This window comes from Pongo pygmaeus, chromosome 10 (genome assembly GCF_028885625.2).
Source record: "Pongo pygmaeus isolate AG05252 chromosome 10, NHGRI_mPonPyg2-v2.0_pri, whole genome shotgun sequence".
NCBI lineage: Eukaryota > Metazoa > Chordata > Mammalia > Primates > Hominidae > Pongo > Pongo pygmaeus.
Window position 1 is genome coordinate 51,058,767 of NC_072383.2, and position 16,215 is coordinate 51,074,981.

At 44.9% G+C, this 16,215-nt stretch overlaps 1 protein-coding gene across 2 annotated transcripts in view; it reads left to right on the forward strand.

The window, feature by feature from the left end:
• SP1 (Sp1 transcription factor) overlaps window positions 1-14,702 on the forward strand; it is a 35,488-nt gene extending 20,786 nt beyond the window's left edge. For both annotated transcript variants that reach the window (XM_054443033.1, XM_054443032.2), the window contains exons 4-6: window positions 5,185-5,353; window positions 7,661-7,860; window positions 9,195-14,702. In XM_054443033.1, the coding sequence (XP_054299008.1) occupies window positions 5,185-5,353; window positions 7,661-7,860; window positions 9,195-9,508 (683 nt within the window). In that variant the 3' untranslated portion in view covers window positions 9,509-14,702. The remainder of the gene's footprint in view (window positions 1-5,184; window positions 5,354-7,660; window positions 7,861-9,194) is intronic.
• The last annotated feature ends 1,513 nt before the right edge of the window (window positions 14,703-16,215 follow it).

Genomic DNA, 16,215 nt, shown 5'->3' on the forward strand with positions numbered 1-16,215 from the left:
ACACAACAAATAATGATACTGGCAAGACATATTGAGATGTAAACTGCACAGTCAAGAAAATTTTGATATGTTCATCATAATCATTACTTATTTTAAGAAAATATTATTTGGGGCCATGCTCAGTATTGATTAAACAAAATATTGGTGTATATCTTATTTCATGATTACTTACTATGGTTTTGCCACTCCTTAAGATATTTTCCTAATACTGTTAGCTACAATGTGTGATCTTGGCTCCCTGCAACCTCCGTCTCCCAGGTTCAAGCAATTCTCCTGCCTCAGCCTTCCAGGTAGCTAGGATTACAGGTGCCCACCACCACACCCAGCTAATATTTGTATTTTTAGTAAAGACGGAGTTTCATCATGTTGGCCAGGCTGGCCTGGAACTCCTGGCCTCAAGCGATCTGTCCAGCTCGGCCTTGTAAAATGTTGGGATTGTAGGTGTGAGCCTCTTCATTTGTTTTTCACAGTAATTTTATGAAGTTGATAATTGGTCGCAGTTTTACTGATGGAGAAACTGACAACCAGAAAAGTTTTTGCTCATTGTCAGAAACTTAATCAAATGGTTGTGACAGGACTCATATCTAAGTTTCTCTTACTCCAAAACCTGTTCTTAACCCTGTACTCCAGTACATTTTCCTAGTTTTAGCTCTACCAATATCATGAAAGTCTCAGACATTCTGATTAAATTTATTTTAGTGCCATAGGCTGCACCTTTTTTTTTTTTTTTTAAGACGGAGTTTCGCTGTTGTCGCCCAGGCTGGAGTGCAATGGCAGGATCTCGGCTCACTGCAACCTCCACCTCCCGAGTTCAAGTGATTCTTCTGCCTCAGCCTCCCAAGTAGCTGGGACTACAGGCATGCGCCACCATGCCCGGCTAATTTTTGTATTTTTAGTAGAGACGGGGGTTTCACCATCTTGGCCGGGCTGGTCTCGAACTCCTGACCTCATGATCCACCCGCCTCGGCCTCCCAAAGTACGGGAATTACAGGCGTGAGCCATTGCGCCCAGCCTAGACTGCACTGTAAAAGTGACTGAATGAGAAGGAGGCCGGGCAAGGTGGCTCACGCTGGTAATCCCAGCACTTTGGGAGGCCAAGGGGGGCGGATCACCTAAGGTCAGGAGTTTGAGACCAGCCTGGCCAAATTGGTGAAACCCTGTCTCTACTAAAAATGCAGCTGGGTGCAGTGGCTAACGCCTGTAATCCCATCACTTTGGGAGGTCGAGGCGGGCAGATCATGAGGTCAGGAGTTGGAGACCAGCCTGGCCAATATGGTGAAACCCCGTCTCTACTAAAAAAGTAAAATATTAACCGAGTGTGGTGGCGCATGCCTGTAGCCTGTAGTCCCAGTTACTTAGAAGGCTGAGGCAGGAGAATCGCTGGAACCTGGGAGGCAGAGGTTGCAGTGAGTCGAGGTCACGCCACTGCGCTCCAGCCTGGGCGACAGAGAGAGACTCCATCTCAAAAAAAAAAAAATACAGAAATTAGCCAGGCATGGTGGCGGGAGCCTCTACCTGCAATCACCAGCTACTCAGGAGGCTGAGGTAGGAGAACCGCTTGAACCAGGAAGGTGGAGGTGGCAGTGGACTAAGATTCTACTGTACTCCCACTCTGTCTCAAGAAAGAGAAAAAAAAAAAAAAGAATGAGAAGGAAAGCACAAGGAGAGGTTTATTAGGCATAGTAACTCAAAATTATGTTGAAGAGCTGAAAAGAATAGAGATTAGGTACAGAAGTAAAATCAAGAACTTGGATTTCTAGATGTTAAGTCTGTCCTACCTCATTTAGTTACTTTCTTTCCTTATAAAATAGATAAAACAAAGCAGTCCAAGTTAACACCTTGCATTTATATAAATCTTTTTTGGTTTTTTGTTTTTTTGGGATGGGCTCTTACTCTGTCACCCAGGCTGGAATGCAGTTGTACAGTCAGGGCTTGCTGCTGCCTCCATCTCCCAGGCTCAAGTGATTACCCTGTTTCATCTTCCCAAGTAGTTGGGACTCCAGGCACACGCCACCATGCCCAGCTAATTTTTTTTTTTTTTTTTTTGTAGAGATGAGGTCTTAACTGTGTTGCCCAGACCAATCTCAAACTCCTGGGCTCAAGCAATCCTCCTGCCTTGGCCTCCCAATGTGCTGGGATTATAGGCATGAGCCACCATGCCTGCCCAGACATCTTAAATATATGGACAGAGTTGCTAACTTGTTTACAAGGTGCCATGATAGACTAATACTTATTTATAGTAAATGCTTTGAAAATTTGAGAAAGGCTAGGCAGCAGTAGCTAACGTCTATAATCACAACAGAACATTTTGGGGGGCTGAGGCGGGAGGATCACTTGAGCCCAGGAGCTCGAGATCAGCCTGGACAACATGGTGAGACCCGGTCTTCTTAAAAAAAGGAAAGGCTGGGCGCGGTGGCTCACGCCTGTAATCCCAGCACTTTGGGAGGCCGAGGCGGGCGGATCATGAGGTCAGCGCGGTGGCTCACGTCTGTAATCCCAGCACTTTGGGAGGCCGAGGTGGACGGATCATGAGGTCAGGAGATCAAGACCATCCTGGCTAACACAGTGAAACCCCGTATCTACTAAAAATACAAAAAATTAGCCGGGCATGGTGGTGGGCACCTGTAGTCCCAGCTGCTCGGGAGGCTGAGGCAAGAGAATGGTGTGAACCTGAGAGGTGGAGCTTGCAGTGAGCCGAGATCGCGCCACTGCACTCCAGCCTGGGCGACAGAGCGAGACTCCGTCTCAAAAAAAAAAAAAAAGGAAAGAAGTCTTGAGAAGAATATTATCTGTCACTTTATAAGATACTACTTTTGCGAAGAATATTATCAGCCGGGTGCGGTGACTCACGCCTGTAATCAGCACTTTGGGAGGCCAAGGCGGGCGGATCACGAGGTCAGGAGTTCGAGACCAGCCTGTCGAAGATGGTGAAACCCCATCTCTACTAAAAAACAAAACCAAAATACAAAAAGTAACCAGGTGTGGTGGTGGGTGCCTGTAATCCCAGCTACTCAGGAGGCTGAGGCAGGAGAATTGCTTGAACCTGGGAGGCGGAGGTTGCAGTGAGCCAAGAGCGTGCCATTGCACTCCAGCCTGGGCAACAAAAGCGTAACTCAGTCTCAAAAAAAAAAAAAAAAAAAAAGGAATATTATCTGTCACTTTTTACCAGTGGCCTAGAGCTGTGTTTGAAAATGTCAAATGTGACCAACTGAGTCATGATGAGAGTCTAAAGCATTTTAGCATACACTGTTTGTTTATATATATTTTTTTGAGTTGGAATCTTGTTCTCTTGACCAGGCTGGCGTGCAGTGATGTGATCATAGCTCACTGTAGCCTTAAACACCTTGGCTCAAGCAATCTTCCTCCCACCTTAGCCTCCTGAGTAGCTGGGACCATAGGCACATGCCACCATGCCCAGCTAATTATTATTATTATTATTTGGCGATGAAGTCTCGCTCTGTCGGCCAGGCTGGAGTGCAGTGGCACAGTCTCGGCTCACTGCAACCTCTGCCTCCTGGGTTCAAGCAATTCCTGTCTCAGCCTCCCGATTAGCTAGGATTACAGGCGTGCTCCACCATACCCAGCTGATTTTTTTTTGTTTTGTTTTTGTATTTTTAGTAGAGATGGGGATTTTACCATGTTGGCCAGGCTGGTATTGAACTCCTGACCTCAAGTGATCCAACCACCTCGGCCTCCCAAAGTGCTGGGATTACAGGCTTGAGCTACCGTGCCCAGCCCATTATTTATTTTATAGACAGAGTGTCTCTATGTTGCCCAGGCTGGTCTTGAACTCCTAATCTCAAGCAGTTCTCCCGCCTCAGCCTCCCAAAGTGCTGAGGTTACAGGCAGAACCACATGTAAACATATGGACATTGCTGGTTCAAATTAGATGTACATTTAAATATTTTCAAACTGGCCTTCAAAAAGTTGTACTAATTTATCACTATTTGTGTATGAAAATGTCTGTTTCCGGCTGGGCGTGGTGGCTCATGCCTGTAATCCCAGCCCTTTGGAAGGCCAAGGCGGGTGGATCACCTAAGGTCAGGAGTTTGAGACAGCCTGACCAACATGGTGAAACCCCGTCTCTCCTAAAAATACAAAAAAGTTAGCCAGTCATGGTGGCATATGCCTGTAGTCCCAGCTACTTGGGAGGCTGAGGCAGGAGAATCACTTGAACCCAGGAGATGGAGGTTGCAGTGAGCCCAGATAATGCCACTGCACTCCAGAGCCAGCGAGACTCTGTCTCAAAAAAAGAAAGGAAAGAAAAAAGAGAGAGAGAAAGAGGGAAGGAGGGAGGGAGGGAAGGAAGAGAGAGAGGGAGGGTCTGTTTCCCTGTACCATTACCAATGCTGTATGTTATTAGGGTTTCAACTTTTGGTAATCTAATAGGTGAAAAATTACAAATGCGTTATAAGTGGAGTTGCATTTTAAAAACTATGACTGATGGGGGGAGGGGGGAGGGATAGCATTAGGAGATATACCTAATGCTAAATGATGAGTTAATGGGTGCAGCACACCAACATGGCACATGTATACATATGTAACAAACCTACATGTTGTGCACATGTACCGTAAAACTTAAAAGTATAATAATAATAAAATTAAAAAAAAAACAACTATGAGATTTGATCAGATTTTTACATATTCATTGGTTCTTGGTATTTTCTTTCTTTTTTTTTTTTTTTTTTGAGACAGAGTCTTGCTCTGTCGCCCAGGCTGGAGTACAATGGTGCAGTCTCAGCTCACTGCAACCTCCACCTCCCGGGTTCAAGCGATTCTCCTGGCTCAGCCTTCTGAGGAGCTGAGATTACAGGCATGCATACCATGCCCAGCTAATTTTGTATTTTTAGTAGAGACGGGATTTCTCCGTATTGGTCAGACTGGTCTTGAACTCCTGACCTCAGGTGATCCGCCCACCTCGGCCTCCCAAAGTGATGGAATTACAGGCATGAACCACTGCGCCCAGCCACTCTTGGTATTTTCAATGATGATTCTTGAGATTTCAGTGAGTCTTCAGGTGTCAGTGAATGGAATGGCTAAACATAAAAAGGCTTCAAAACTTGTGATACTGTGAATGTAGGATGTCAGTTCAAAAGAAATGATGCTGTGACTGTATGGTATCACTGAGATGCCAGTGATAACCTGCCCATGTCACATGTTGACCCTTTTCTCTCTTAATTTCAGGTGATCATGGAGCTCAGCTTGGTCTCCACGGGGCTGGTGGTGATGGAATACATGATGACACAGCAGGTGGAGAGGAAGGAGAAAACAGCCCAGATGCCCAACCCCAAGCCGGTCGGAGGACCCGGCGGGAAGCATGCACCTGCCCCTACTGTAAAGACAGTGAAGGAAGGTGAGTTGACCCAGACAGTTTCTTACAAATATAAAGAAAAATTAATAGATTTGGAGGTAAGAGGAAGAAGGTTAATTTTTTTTTTTTGAGACTGAGTCTGACTCTGTCGCCCAGGCTGCAGTGCAGTGGCGCGATCTCAGCTCACTGCAAGCTCCACCTCCTGGGTTCACGCCATTCTCCTGCCTCAGCCTCCCGAGTAGCTGGGACTACAGGCACCTGTCACCACACCCGGCTACTTTTTGTATTTTTAGTAGAGACGGGGTTTCACTGTGTTACCCAGGATGGTCTTGATCTCCTGACCTCGTGATCTGCCCGCCTCGGCCTCCTAAAGTGCTGGGATTACCAGCGTGAGCCACCATGCCTGGCGAAGGTTAATTTTTTTTTTAGGATTTAAGACTCAGAGCTGGATGCATATAATCCCAGCACTTTGGGAGGCCAAGATAGGAGGATCACTTGAGCCCAGGAGTTTGAGACCAGCCTCAGCAAGAAAGCGAGAGCCGATCTCTACAAAAAATTTAAAAATTATGTGGGAATATTTTACTGGCAATAAAAAGAGAAAATGAAAAAAAATTTTTTTTTTTTTTTCTGAGACAAAGTCTTGCTGTGTCGCCCAGGCTGGAGTGCAGTGGCACATTCTTGGCTCACTGCAACCTCCACCTCCTGGGTTCAAGCAATTCTCCTGCCTCAGTCTCCTGAGTAGCTGGGACTACAGGCGTGTGCCGCCACGCCCGGCTAAGTTTTTCTATTTTTAGTAGAGACAGGGTTTCACCTTGTTAGCCAGGATGGTCTTCATCTCCTGACTGTGTGATCTGCCCACCTCGGCCTCCCAAAGTGTTGGGATTACAGGCGTGAGCCACCGCACCTGGCCAAAAAAATGTATTTATTTATTTTTTTGTTTTGAGATGGAGTCTTGCTCTGTTGCCCAGGTTGGAGTGCAGTGGCACGATCTTGGCTCACTGCAGGCTCCGTCCCCTGGGTTCACGCCATTGTCCTGCCTCAGCCTCCTGAGTAGCTGGGACTACAAGTGCCCGCCACCTCGCCCAGCTAATTTTTTGTATTTTTAGTAGAGACGGGGTTTCACCGTGTTAGCCAGGATGGTCTCGATCTCCTGACCTTGTGATCTGCCTGCCTCGGCCTCCCAAAGTGCTGGGATTACAGGCGTGAGCCATGGCGGCGCCCGGCCTTTTTTTTTTTTTTTTTTTTTAAGACAGAGCTTCATCTGGGTACGGTGGCTCACGCCTGTAATCCCAACACTTTGGGAGGCCGAGGCGGGCGGATCACCTGAGGTCAGGAGTACAAGACCAGCCTGGCCAACATGGTGAAACCCCATCTCTACTAAAAGTACAAAAATTAACCGGCGTGGTGTCAGGTGCCTGTAATCCCAGCAACTTGGGAAGTTGAGGTAGGAGAATTGCTCGAACTTGGAAGCTCGAGGTTGCAGTGAACTGAGATCATGCCGTTACACTCTAGCCTGGGCGACAGAGTGAGACTCTGTCTCAAAAAAAAAAAAGAGCTTCACTCTTGTTGCCCAGGCTGGAGTACAACGGCGTGATCTCGGCTCACTGCAACCTCCGCCTCCCGGGTTCAAGCAAATCCCCTGCTTCAGCCTCCCAAGTAGCTGGGATTACAGGCATGTGCCACCACGCCTGGCTAATTTTGTATTTTTAGTAGAGATGGGGACCATGTTGGTAAGACTGGTCTTGAACAATTTTTGTATTTTTAGTACAGATGAGGTTTCGCCATGTTGGCCAGCCTGGTCTCGAACCCCTGACCTCAGGTGATCGATCCACCTTCCTCGGCCTCCAAAAGTGTTGGGATTACAGGCGTGAGCTATCGCTCCTGGCCCCTGGAAAGCTTTTTAAAAAAGAAGTCTTGGTCCAGTGCAGTGGCTCACACTTGTAATCCCAGTACTTTGGGAGGTGGAGGCAGGCGGATCCATCACCTGAGATCAGGGGTTCGAGACCAGCCTCGCCAACATGGCGAAACCTCATCTGCACTAAAAATACAAAAATTAGCTGGGCATGGTGGCGTGTACCTCTAATCCCAGCTACTCGGGAGGCTGAGGCAGGAGAATTGCTTGAACCTAGGAGGCGGAGGTTGCAGTGAGCCGTGATCATGCTACTGTACTCCAGCCTGGACGACAGAGTGAGACTCTGTCTCAAAAAAACAAAACAAACAAAAAAGAAGGCTTTTTCAAAAAATAAAAGTTTGGTTTAGTTTGGTGTAGATTGGGTGATTGCTGTTGATACTTTGTGGTTCTTTAGTTTCTCTAGAATTAATGATGAATAGTTGTGTCCTCACTTTCAGGGGCTCGGGGGATCCTGGCAAAAAGAAACAGCATATTTGCCACATCCAAGGCTGTGGGAAAGTGTATGGCAAGACCTCACACCTGCGGGCACACTTGCGCTGGCATACAGGCGAGAGGCCATTTATGTGTACCTGGTCATACTGTGGGAAACGCTTCACACGTTCGGATGAGCTACAGAGGCACAAACGTACACACACAGGTGAGCAAGAGCCTATGGGAGAGAAAAATAGTAATAGACTAGAATGAAAAACACAAAATATACCTACAAAATAACTAAAATTTCTGAGCAACTTAATTTGAAACTGAATATATGGGTCACAAATGGAATTGGAGTTAATCTGGAAAACTTTTAAGAAGGAAGGAGGGGCTGGGTGCAGTGGCTGACGCCTGTAATCCCAGCACTTTGGGAGGCCAAGGCGAGCAGATGATGAGGTCAGGAGATCGAGACCATCCTGGCTAACACGGTGAAACCCCGTCTATTAGCCGGGCATGGTGGCAGGCGCCTGTAGTTCCAGCTACTCAGGAGGTGGAGGCAGGAGAATGGCATGAACCCGGGAGGCGGAGCTTGCAATGAGCCAAGATCGTGCCACTGCACTCCAGCCTGGGCGACGGAGGAAGACATTGTCTCAAAAAAAAAAAAAAAAAGGAGCCGGGTGTGGTGGCTCATGCCTGTAATCCCAGCCCTTTGGGAGGCCAAGGTGGGTGGATTTCTTGAGGTCAGGAGTTCAAGACCAGCCTGGCCAGCATGGGGAAACCCTGTCTCTACTAAAATTACAAAATAGTCCAGCGTGCTGGTGCACACCTGTAATCCCAGCTACTCAGGAGGCTGAGGCAGGAGAATTGCTTGAACCCAGGAGGCAGAGGTTGCAGTGAGCTAAGATTGCGCCACTGCACTCTAGCCTGGGCGACAGAGCAAGACTGTCTCAAAAAAATAAATAAATAAGGAGCTAGATTTTGAGTGGGATTTTTGAAGGCAAAGCATTGAAACCATTACTCTTAGTCTCTGCCCTGCCTTACTTTTAAAACTGCTAAGTTTTACCTTCCTTACCGAGTACTCCCCAACCTTTATCTACTTTTCTTCCCCACGCCCCCACCAAAAGGAAAATATACTTCAAGATTTTTTTTTTTTTTTTGAGACAGAGTCTCTGTCGCCCAGGCTGGAGTGCAGTGGCGCGATCTCGGCTCAATGCAAGCTCCGCCTCCCGGGTTCACACCATTCTCCTGCCTCAGCCTCTCCGAGTAGCTGGGACTACAGGTGCCCGCCACCACGCCCGGCTAAGTTTTTGTATTTTTAGTAGAGACAGGGTTTCACCGTGGTCTCGATCTCCTGACCTCGTGATCTGCCCGCCTCGGCCTCCCAAAGTGCTGGGATTACAAGCATGAGCCACCGCGCCCGGCCACTTGAAGATTTTTCTTGTTTTTAATCACTACCTCATACTAGCCTTACTCAGCTTAGTAGAGTAAGCACTGAATTGGGTAAGGTAACCTCACTTCCTAACATGTCGGCTTCTTATCTTTTTTTCCTTTACCTAGGTGAGAAGAAATTTGCCTGCCCTGAGTGTCCTAAGCGCTTCATGAGGAGTGACCACCTGTCAAAACATATCAAGACCCACCAGAATAAGAAGGGAGGCCCAGGTGTAGCTCTGAGTGTGGGCACTTTGCCCCTGGACAGTGGGGCAGGTTCAGAAGGCAGCGGCACTGCCACTCCTTCAGCCCTTATTACCACCAATATGGTAGCCATGGAGGCCATCTGTCCAGAGGGCATTGCCCGTCTTGCCAACAGTGGCATCAACGTCATGCAGGTGGCAGATCTGCAGTCCATTAATATCAGTGGCAATGGCTTCTGAGATCAGGCACCCGGGGCCAGAGACATATGGGCCATACCCATCAACCCCGGGATGCAAGGTAGCATGGGTCCAAGAGACATGTGGGAAGAGAGAGCCATGAAGCATTAAAATGCATGGTGTTGAGAAGAATCAGGAGAGGGATACAAGAGAAGAGATGGGGTCCTGGCACCCATCTGTATCATCAGTGCCTCTTTGAAGGTGGGAAACATTAGTGAAAATTCTGTTGGTGCCACGCTTTGATGAGCATTTGTTTGACCCCAGTTTCTTCTTACACTTCTTACCCCAGCCTACCCTTCCTGCATTTCTCTTCTCAGCTCTTCCATGATGGATTTCCCCCCCCCCTTTCCTAAAGCCATCATGCCTTGATAAATATATATGATCATTGAAATACTTTTTAACAAAAAACAGATTCTATATTATTATATATATATATATATATATATAAAGATATATAGAGATGCATTCACAGGGGTTGGCTGGGAGGAGGAAGAAGACCATTCTGTGACCAAAATACCTTGGTCATTTTTTTTATATTGCCTTATTTCCCTATGGCTGAGCCTTGTTGTGACACATCAAGCTTTTCTGTAGATGTTGTCTTGGCTTCCCACCAGATTAAGCGTTCATATGCTCTGCTTTTAGTTCATATATACATATATAATGTTTTTCCTTTCTTAATTTTGTCTTTTTATTTGGGATCAGCTTCTTGCACTCCTTTCCTAACTCAGCTGTTGCCATCTCATCTTCTCTCATCTGATCACTTCATGTTTTGTTTTTGTTACTGCCTGGATGAGGCACTTCTGTCAATTTTTTCAGGACCTTAGTTCCAGCAGCAGAATGGAAAAATCCTTGAAGCCCGGGCTGATGCTTGAAGTAGCTGTGGAGGGAGTGTTCAAAATACTACTGACGCAGGCACCTTCTTGGCGCTGGAGAGTCAAGGGCATCTCCCTTCATTAGCTGCTCTGAGCATCAAGAATTAGAAGTCTTTCGGTGGAATTGTACAAGAGTCCCTTTGAAGATAATAATCTTGGCTCAGTTTGTATAAACTGTCAAATTTTCAAATAATAGGTAGGGGGCTTTCACTAGGAAAATCATGTGCTCAGAAGAGGAAATGACTCGTAGTCAGGTTCAGGAGTTAGTGGAGTATTTGGACTTTGGTACTGCTGTCTTCCAAGGTAGCTCTAAGTTTTGATGTGTGGGCTTCTGAGTTTATATTCTGAAAGGAAATATACTTCTTTTGAACATCCCCACTAGGTTCTTTTCCATTGTCAATAAGGAGCATCAGCCAATGAATCTGTTTCAGGTTTCCATTCTGCAGAACTCCTCCAGAGCATGTGCTAGTGGCAAGACAGTGGTTCTTATGATCTTTTCCCTTAACTTTTCCTTGTATGTTCTTGGGTGGTTCCTAAGGGAAAAGGAAGCACATGATCATGGGAATGATAGCCCAGAACAAAAAGAAATCTTGTCTTACCACAGTGGTTTATAGGAGAGATTGGGAGAAATCATCCTGTTTTCTCTGTGACCTGATTTCAGAAGAGACTGATCCAAAAATTATAACAGCAGGGAACCTAGTGCATTTGGCACTGAGATTTAAATGCAACCAGAATTGTCCTCAAGGCCCAGTCATAAAAGCATTGTCTCTCTCGACCTTCTGGTATCTTGTTAGAGAGCTTTTCACTGTGAGGAAGTGTGGGAAAATGGCTGTGTGTGTGTGTGTGTGTGTGTGTAATCTGTTAGGTTGGGGATAGGTTTTCTGCCAGCCAATATTAAAAGAGACCTGCAATAAAAAAATTACCCTGATCTGATAGAAAGCAAGTGTTTTTGTATGTGTGGGTGAATGTGTGTTCATGCCCGTATATGTCTACACACAGATGACAAATTATATTTGAAATTGTTGGAAAATAAATTCAGATCAAAATGCCTTTCAGGCCCATTACCTAGAAATCTATCTTAAAACCTGGGTATGTTCCTAAGGTCATTTCTTTGCTTATGCTAAATTAATTACAATTATGAATGGAGGATATTCTACTGTACTTTTTTAAAAAGAAACTATTTTTGTGTTTGAAAGTGAAACCAACATCCAGATCTATAGCAGAGTCCTTATTCTCATAAATCTTTTTACTTTGGCTACAAATAGATGATGGTATGATTCTATTATATATTTTATATAAAATCCATCCAAATTAAGTTTTGGGTAAGTGTGTTGTTTAACCTGAAATATAGTAACTTAATACTCTAAACAACAGTTCACTCCATTTGGTCCTTTCTCCACAGATGTAATTCTGTTTTCAACTCAGGAACTATGGCAAGGAACTTTCCCCAAATCAAATTCTATTAACGCTGAGATACAAGTCATCCATGCACAGCCACTATCATACCCTTTATTCTCACTGAGAGGCAGAACTCAGAACCTGTTATTTTATGTCTATAATCATGTACTTTGGCATCTTTTGGAGGAAAGGGGCACGATGACTCACTGGAATGTACAGTATTTTGCTAGTGCATTTCAAGGAATGGAATCTTCTCCAGTATGAAATTACCAGATATAAACTAGTGTAATGATGCTGAGGATATAAGCTTTTAGAAGGTAATTTGATGGTATTTCTCTCTCGAATGAAAAGCTGCTGGTTTACCCTCAACCCTCTTCATTAGCATTACCATGAGTGAATTTATATCTAATTATTTCCACTTGCCCTGTTCTCTTCTCACCAAGGAAGCTCCAGATCCAGTATCTTGTTTGGCCTCAAAACAGAAGCAGCTTCTTTTGTCTCCCAGCAGTAGTGAGCCACTCAATCTCTTCCACAGGAAGTTAGGAGCCTACATTCCTTGAGTCAGGAGCTCATTACAGAAAAACCCTGTTTCCCTGAACTTTTGGCTAACAGAAATTAATGTAACTGACATGCATATTGATTCTGCAATTTTTTTCATAAGTTTTTTTCATTTTTTTGAATGAGTTTTTTAAATTTTTTAGATGACCAAAACTTGCAGGGCAGGGGTTGCCCAGAAGAGTGGTGAGATAGTAAAACACTTATTCTCTCACCCTTTCAGGTTTTCAGGTTACCCATTTATATTCATTTACATGTCATTTGACTGTCTCACTTTTTACCCAGAACAGTAACAACCCACACCATCTTCCTTCAGGGACTTCCCAACTGGCACTCTGTGGGTGCTACACAGAATGCAATTTAATGGATATTTCTCAGCCTGGTTCAGAATAAATTGAACCTTTGATCCCAGAAAGTATATACTGAAGTGTGGGATAAAGATTATGATTAGGGGAGGGTTGGAGACAAAAGCTGTAAATTACTATGGCTGATTTATTTCTACTATATACATATATATTTTTTGCTTTTGTATATCCTATATAGGAAACTAAGCATTGTATTTTTTTTAACAAATCTAAAAAGCACTATGAACTGCAGGTGTTTGACTTTCAAAATATATTTTGTATTGTTAATATCTTCACGTTGTGTGAATACTGGAAGCTGCAGATCTTTGCTAGGATGCAATAAATTTATATACTTTTTGAGGGGTTCTTCTGGGGTGCTAATCAGGCCCCTGTTATGCTTAGGGGGAGCCCTGGTGCTACTTGCTTGAAGTTTTCAGTTGTAAGTACCCTGACGCCTTTTGGACCTTGGGATCAGATCAAGAGTTTTGGAGATCAGGTACCAAGGAAATAAGGACAGTCTAGCTGCCTCAAGTGAGGGACCCTTTGCATAGCTCTCCTTCCCCCTCACTGAAGCTGGGTAGCCTCTTGGGGTTGAGAGGGAAAATGTGAAATCTCAGAATTTATCTCCCTTAGAAGAGAGCCAGTAACTTATGTACAAAGATGAAAGGTCGCAGCAGTAGCTTTGGGGAAAGGGAGGAAGATATGGCACTTCTCCAACCCCGGAAAACATTGCTTTTGAAAACTGCGGATAAAATGAGCCGGTTATTACTTCTGTTTTGGAGACTGTGCTCTCTGTGGTGCCTTTCTTGGCTCTACTCCACAGATGCCAGACCTCTTCTAAGAGGATGAGCAGACCAGCTTTGAGGTTGACCTGTTTCTCTTTGTCTGCCTTCCCAAAACACCAGCCCCCAGGAAGACATTAAGCAGCCTTAAGCTTAAATTCCTACTCCCTCTTCCAAATTTGGCTCACTTGCCTTAGATCCAAGGCAGGGAAAGGAAAAGAAGGGGGGTCCCTTGCTTTATTACTCCCGTAAGTCTTTACTCTGACTTCCCCAAACCCAGAAAGATTTTCTCCACAGTGTTAATTTGAAAGAGGAGTATTTTCTCCCATTTTCCCCTTCCTCATTATCAAACAGCCCCAGTCTTCCTTGTCTCTGCTAAGAAAGTAGAGGCATGATGATCTGCCCCTCAACTGCCCTAAGTCCTAGCTAAGTATCAGTGAAGAAAAAAAAAAAAAGCCTAACAAATGGGATTAGACTAGGGCTGCAAGTAGTGAGGATTTTGTTGATACCTCTCCTGGGATGTGTGCTTTCCCACATCTTGCCTTCAGGAATTACACTGTGCCTTTTCCCCAGGGATATGGGCTCTGTCTACCCAGTGCTCCAGTTTCCCAGTAACTGCTCTTGAACATTGTGGACAAGGGCAGGTCTTCATATTTTTGATCATCCCTTTCTCCCAGTGAAATCCCATAGCCCTTACCTAGAGTCTAGGGCACAAAGACTTTGGGGAAGATACAGTGAGATTGACCTGAGGAGACATCTACACACACCAGTGGCAGCTGCCCCAGGGCCTGCTTCCTCTTCCTGACTCTGTCATCCTCTGGAAGGGAGGGGTGGTGCTCCAATCTCTGGTGCCTAAAAACCCAAGTTTATTTCTCTATTAACACTGGCAATAACCAGTCCACACCACTGTTGCCTTTTGAAACCTCTTAATAATCTCACGTTGTGTTTGTTTTGATTCCAATCCAATTATCACCAGGGCTGTGTGGGTAAATGCTTTTAAATGCTGTCTCATCTTGCTCTTCCCCCTCACCCCCCACTCTTAGGTATGTATGATGCTAATCTTGTCCCTAAGTAAGTTTCTTCCTGCTCCTTTTGTATCTTCCTTTCTTGTCTTTCCACCTACCTTTTGTCTCTTGGTGTTTTGGGACTTTTTTTTTTTTTTTTTTTGGCCTTTTGTACAAAGATTAGTTTCAATGTAGTCTGTAGCCTCCTTTGTAAACCAATTAAAAAGTTTTTTAATAAAAAACCATCTCTCTGGTGTATTGAAGAGGGTTGGGAATGGGGAGAGTGTATGTTTATAACTTCATACTCTGAACCTAACAAAGGTTTCCAGCTACACTGTGTTGTGCTCCATACATGTTAATTAGTGCAATTGCCCTATATTTTAACTCCCGGGTAAATGGTTTCATGACCAGATCAATGCGCCACAACTACACGGAAATGTGGAGGACCAAGACAAACAGACAACACTAACTTTATTTTTTCATATGCTTTTTTATTTTGGAATAATTTTAGATTTACAGAAAAGTTGTAAAGCTAGAACAGAGTTTCCATATAATCCTTACCCCGTTTCCCTCATTGTTAACATATTACCATGGTACATTGTCAAAATTAAGAAACTGACATCGTTGCCGGGCGCGGTGGCTCACGCTTGTAATCCTAGCACTTTGGGAGGCTGAGGTGGGTGGATCACGAGGTCAGGAGATCGAGACCATCCTGGCTAACAGGGTGAAACTGTCTCTACTAAAAATACAAAAAATTAGCCGGGAGTGGTGGCGGGCATCTGTAGTCCCAGCTACTCAGGAGGCCGAGGCAGGAGAATGGCGTGAACCCGGGAGGCGGAGCTTGCAGTGAGCCGAGATTTCACCACTGCACTCTAGCCTGGGCGACAGAGCAAGACTCCATCTCAAAAAAAAAAAAGGTTTGTCTCTTCTCCCTCATTTATTTAGTCAATTTATATTAGTATGTATTAATGTGTATTTATTTAATACATGGATTATAATCCATTACTATTTTGTTGCTCAGATTTTTCCAGCTACAGCCATTGTTACCTTTTGTCAGCCTATAAAGCATGTTCTGGCTGGGCGCGGTGGCTCACCCCTGTAATCCCAGCACTTTGGGAGGCTTAGCTGGATGGATCACCTGAAGTCAGGAGTTTGAGACCAGGCTGGCCAACATGGCTAAACACTGTCTCTACTAAAAATACAAAAACGTAGCCGGATGTGGGGGCAGGTACCTGTAATCTCAGCTACTTGGGAGGCTGAGGGAGGAGAATTGCTTGAATCGGGAGGCGGAGGTTGCAGTGAGCCGAGATCACGCCATTACATATTGCCTGGGCAACGAAGCAAGACTCTCAAAAAAAAAAAAAAATGTTCAAGTATTCCTCCTTCCCCCATTTTGAAAAACCTCAGCTTCCTCTTCAAGCTACTGATTAGTTTTTTCCATTTCCAAAGTTAGTGAAAGTAGTTTACACTCATTGTTCTCTTCCTTTATTCAATCCTCAGGGTACTTTGTGGGTTTGCTTTTGTTTGTTTTTTTGTTTTTGTTTTTTGGGATGTAGTCTTGCTCTGTCACTCAGGCTGGAGTGCAGTGGCACAATCTCAGCTCACTGCAACCTCCACTTCCTGGGTTCAAGCAATTCTCTTGTTTCTGCCTCCCAAGTAGCTGGAATTACAGGCATGCGCCACCATGCCCAGCTAATTTTTGTGTTTTTAATAGAGACGGGGGGTTTCACGATGTTGGCCAGGCTGATCTTGAAC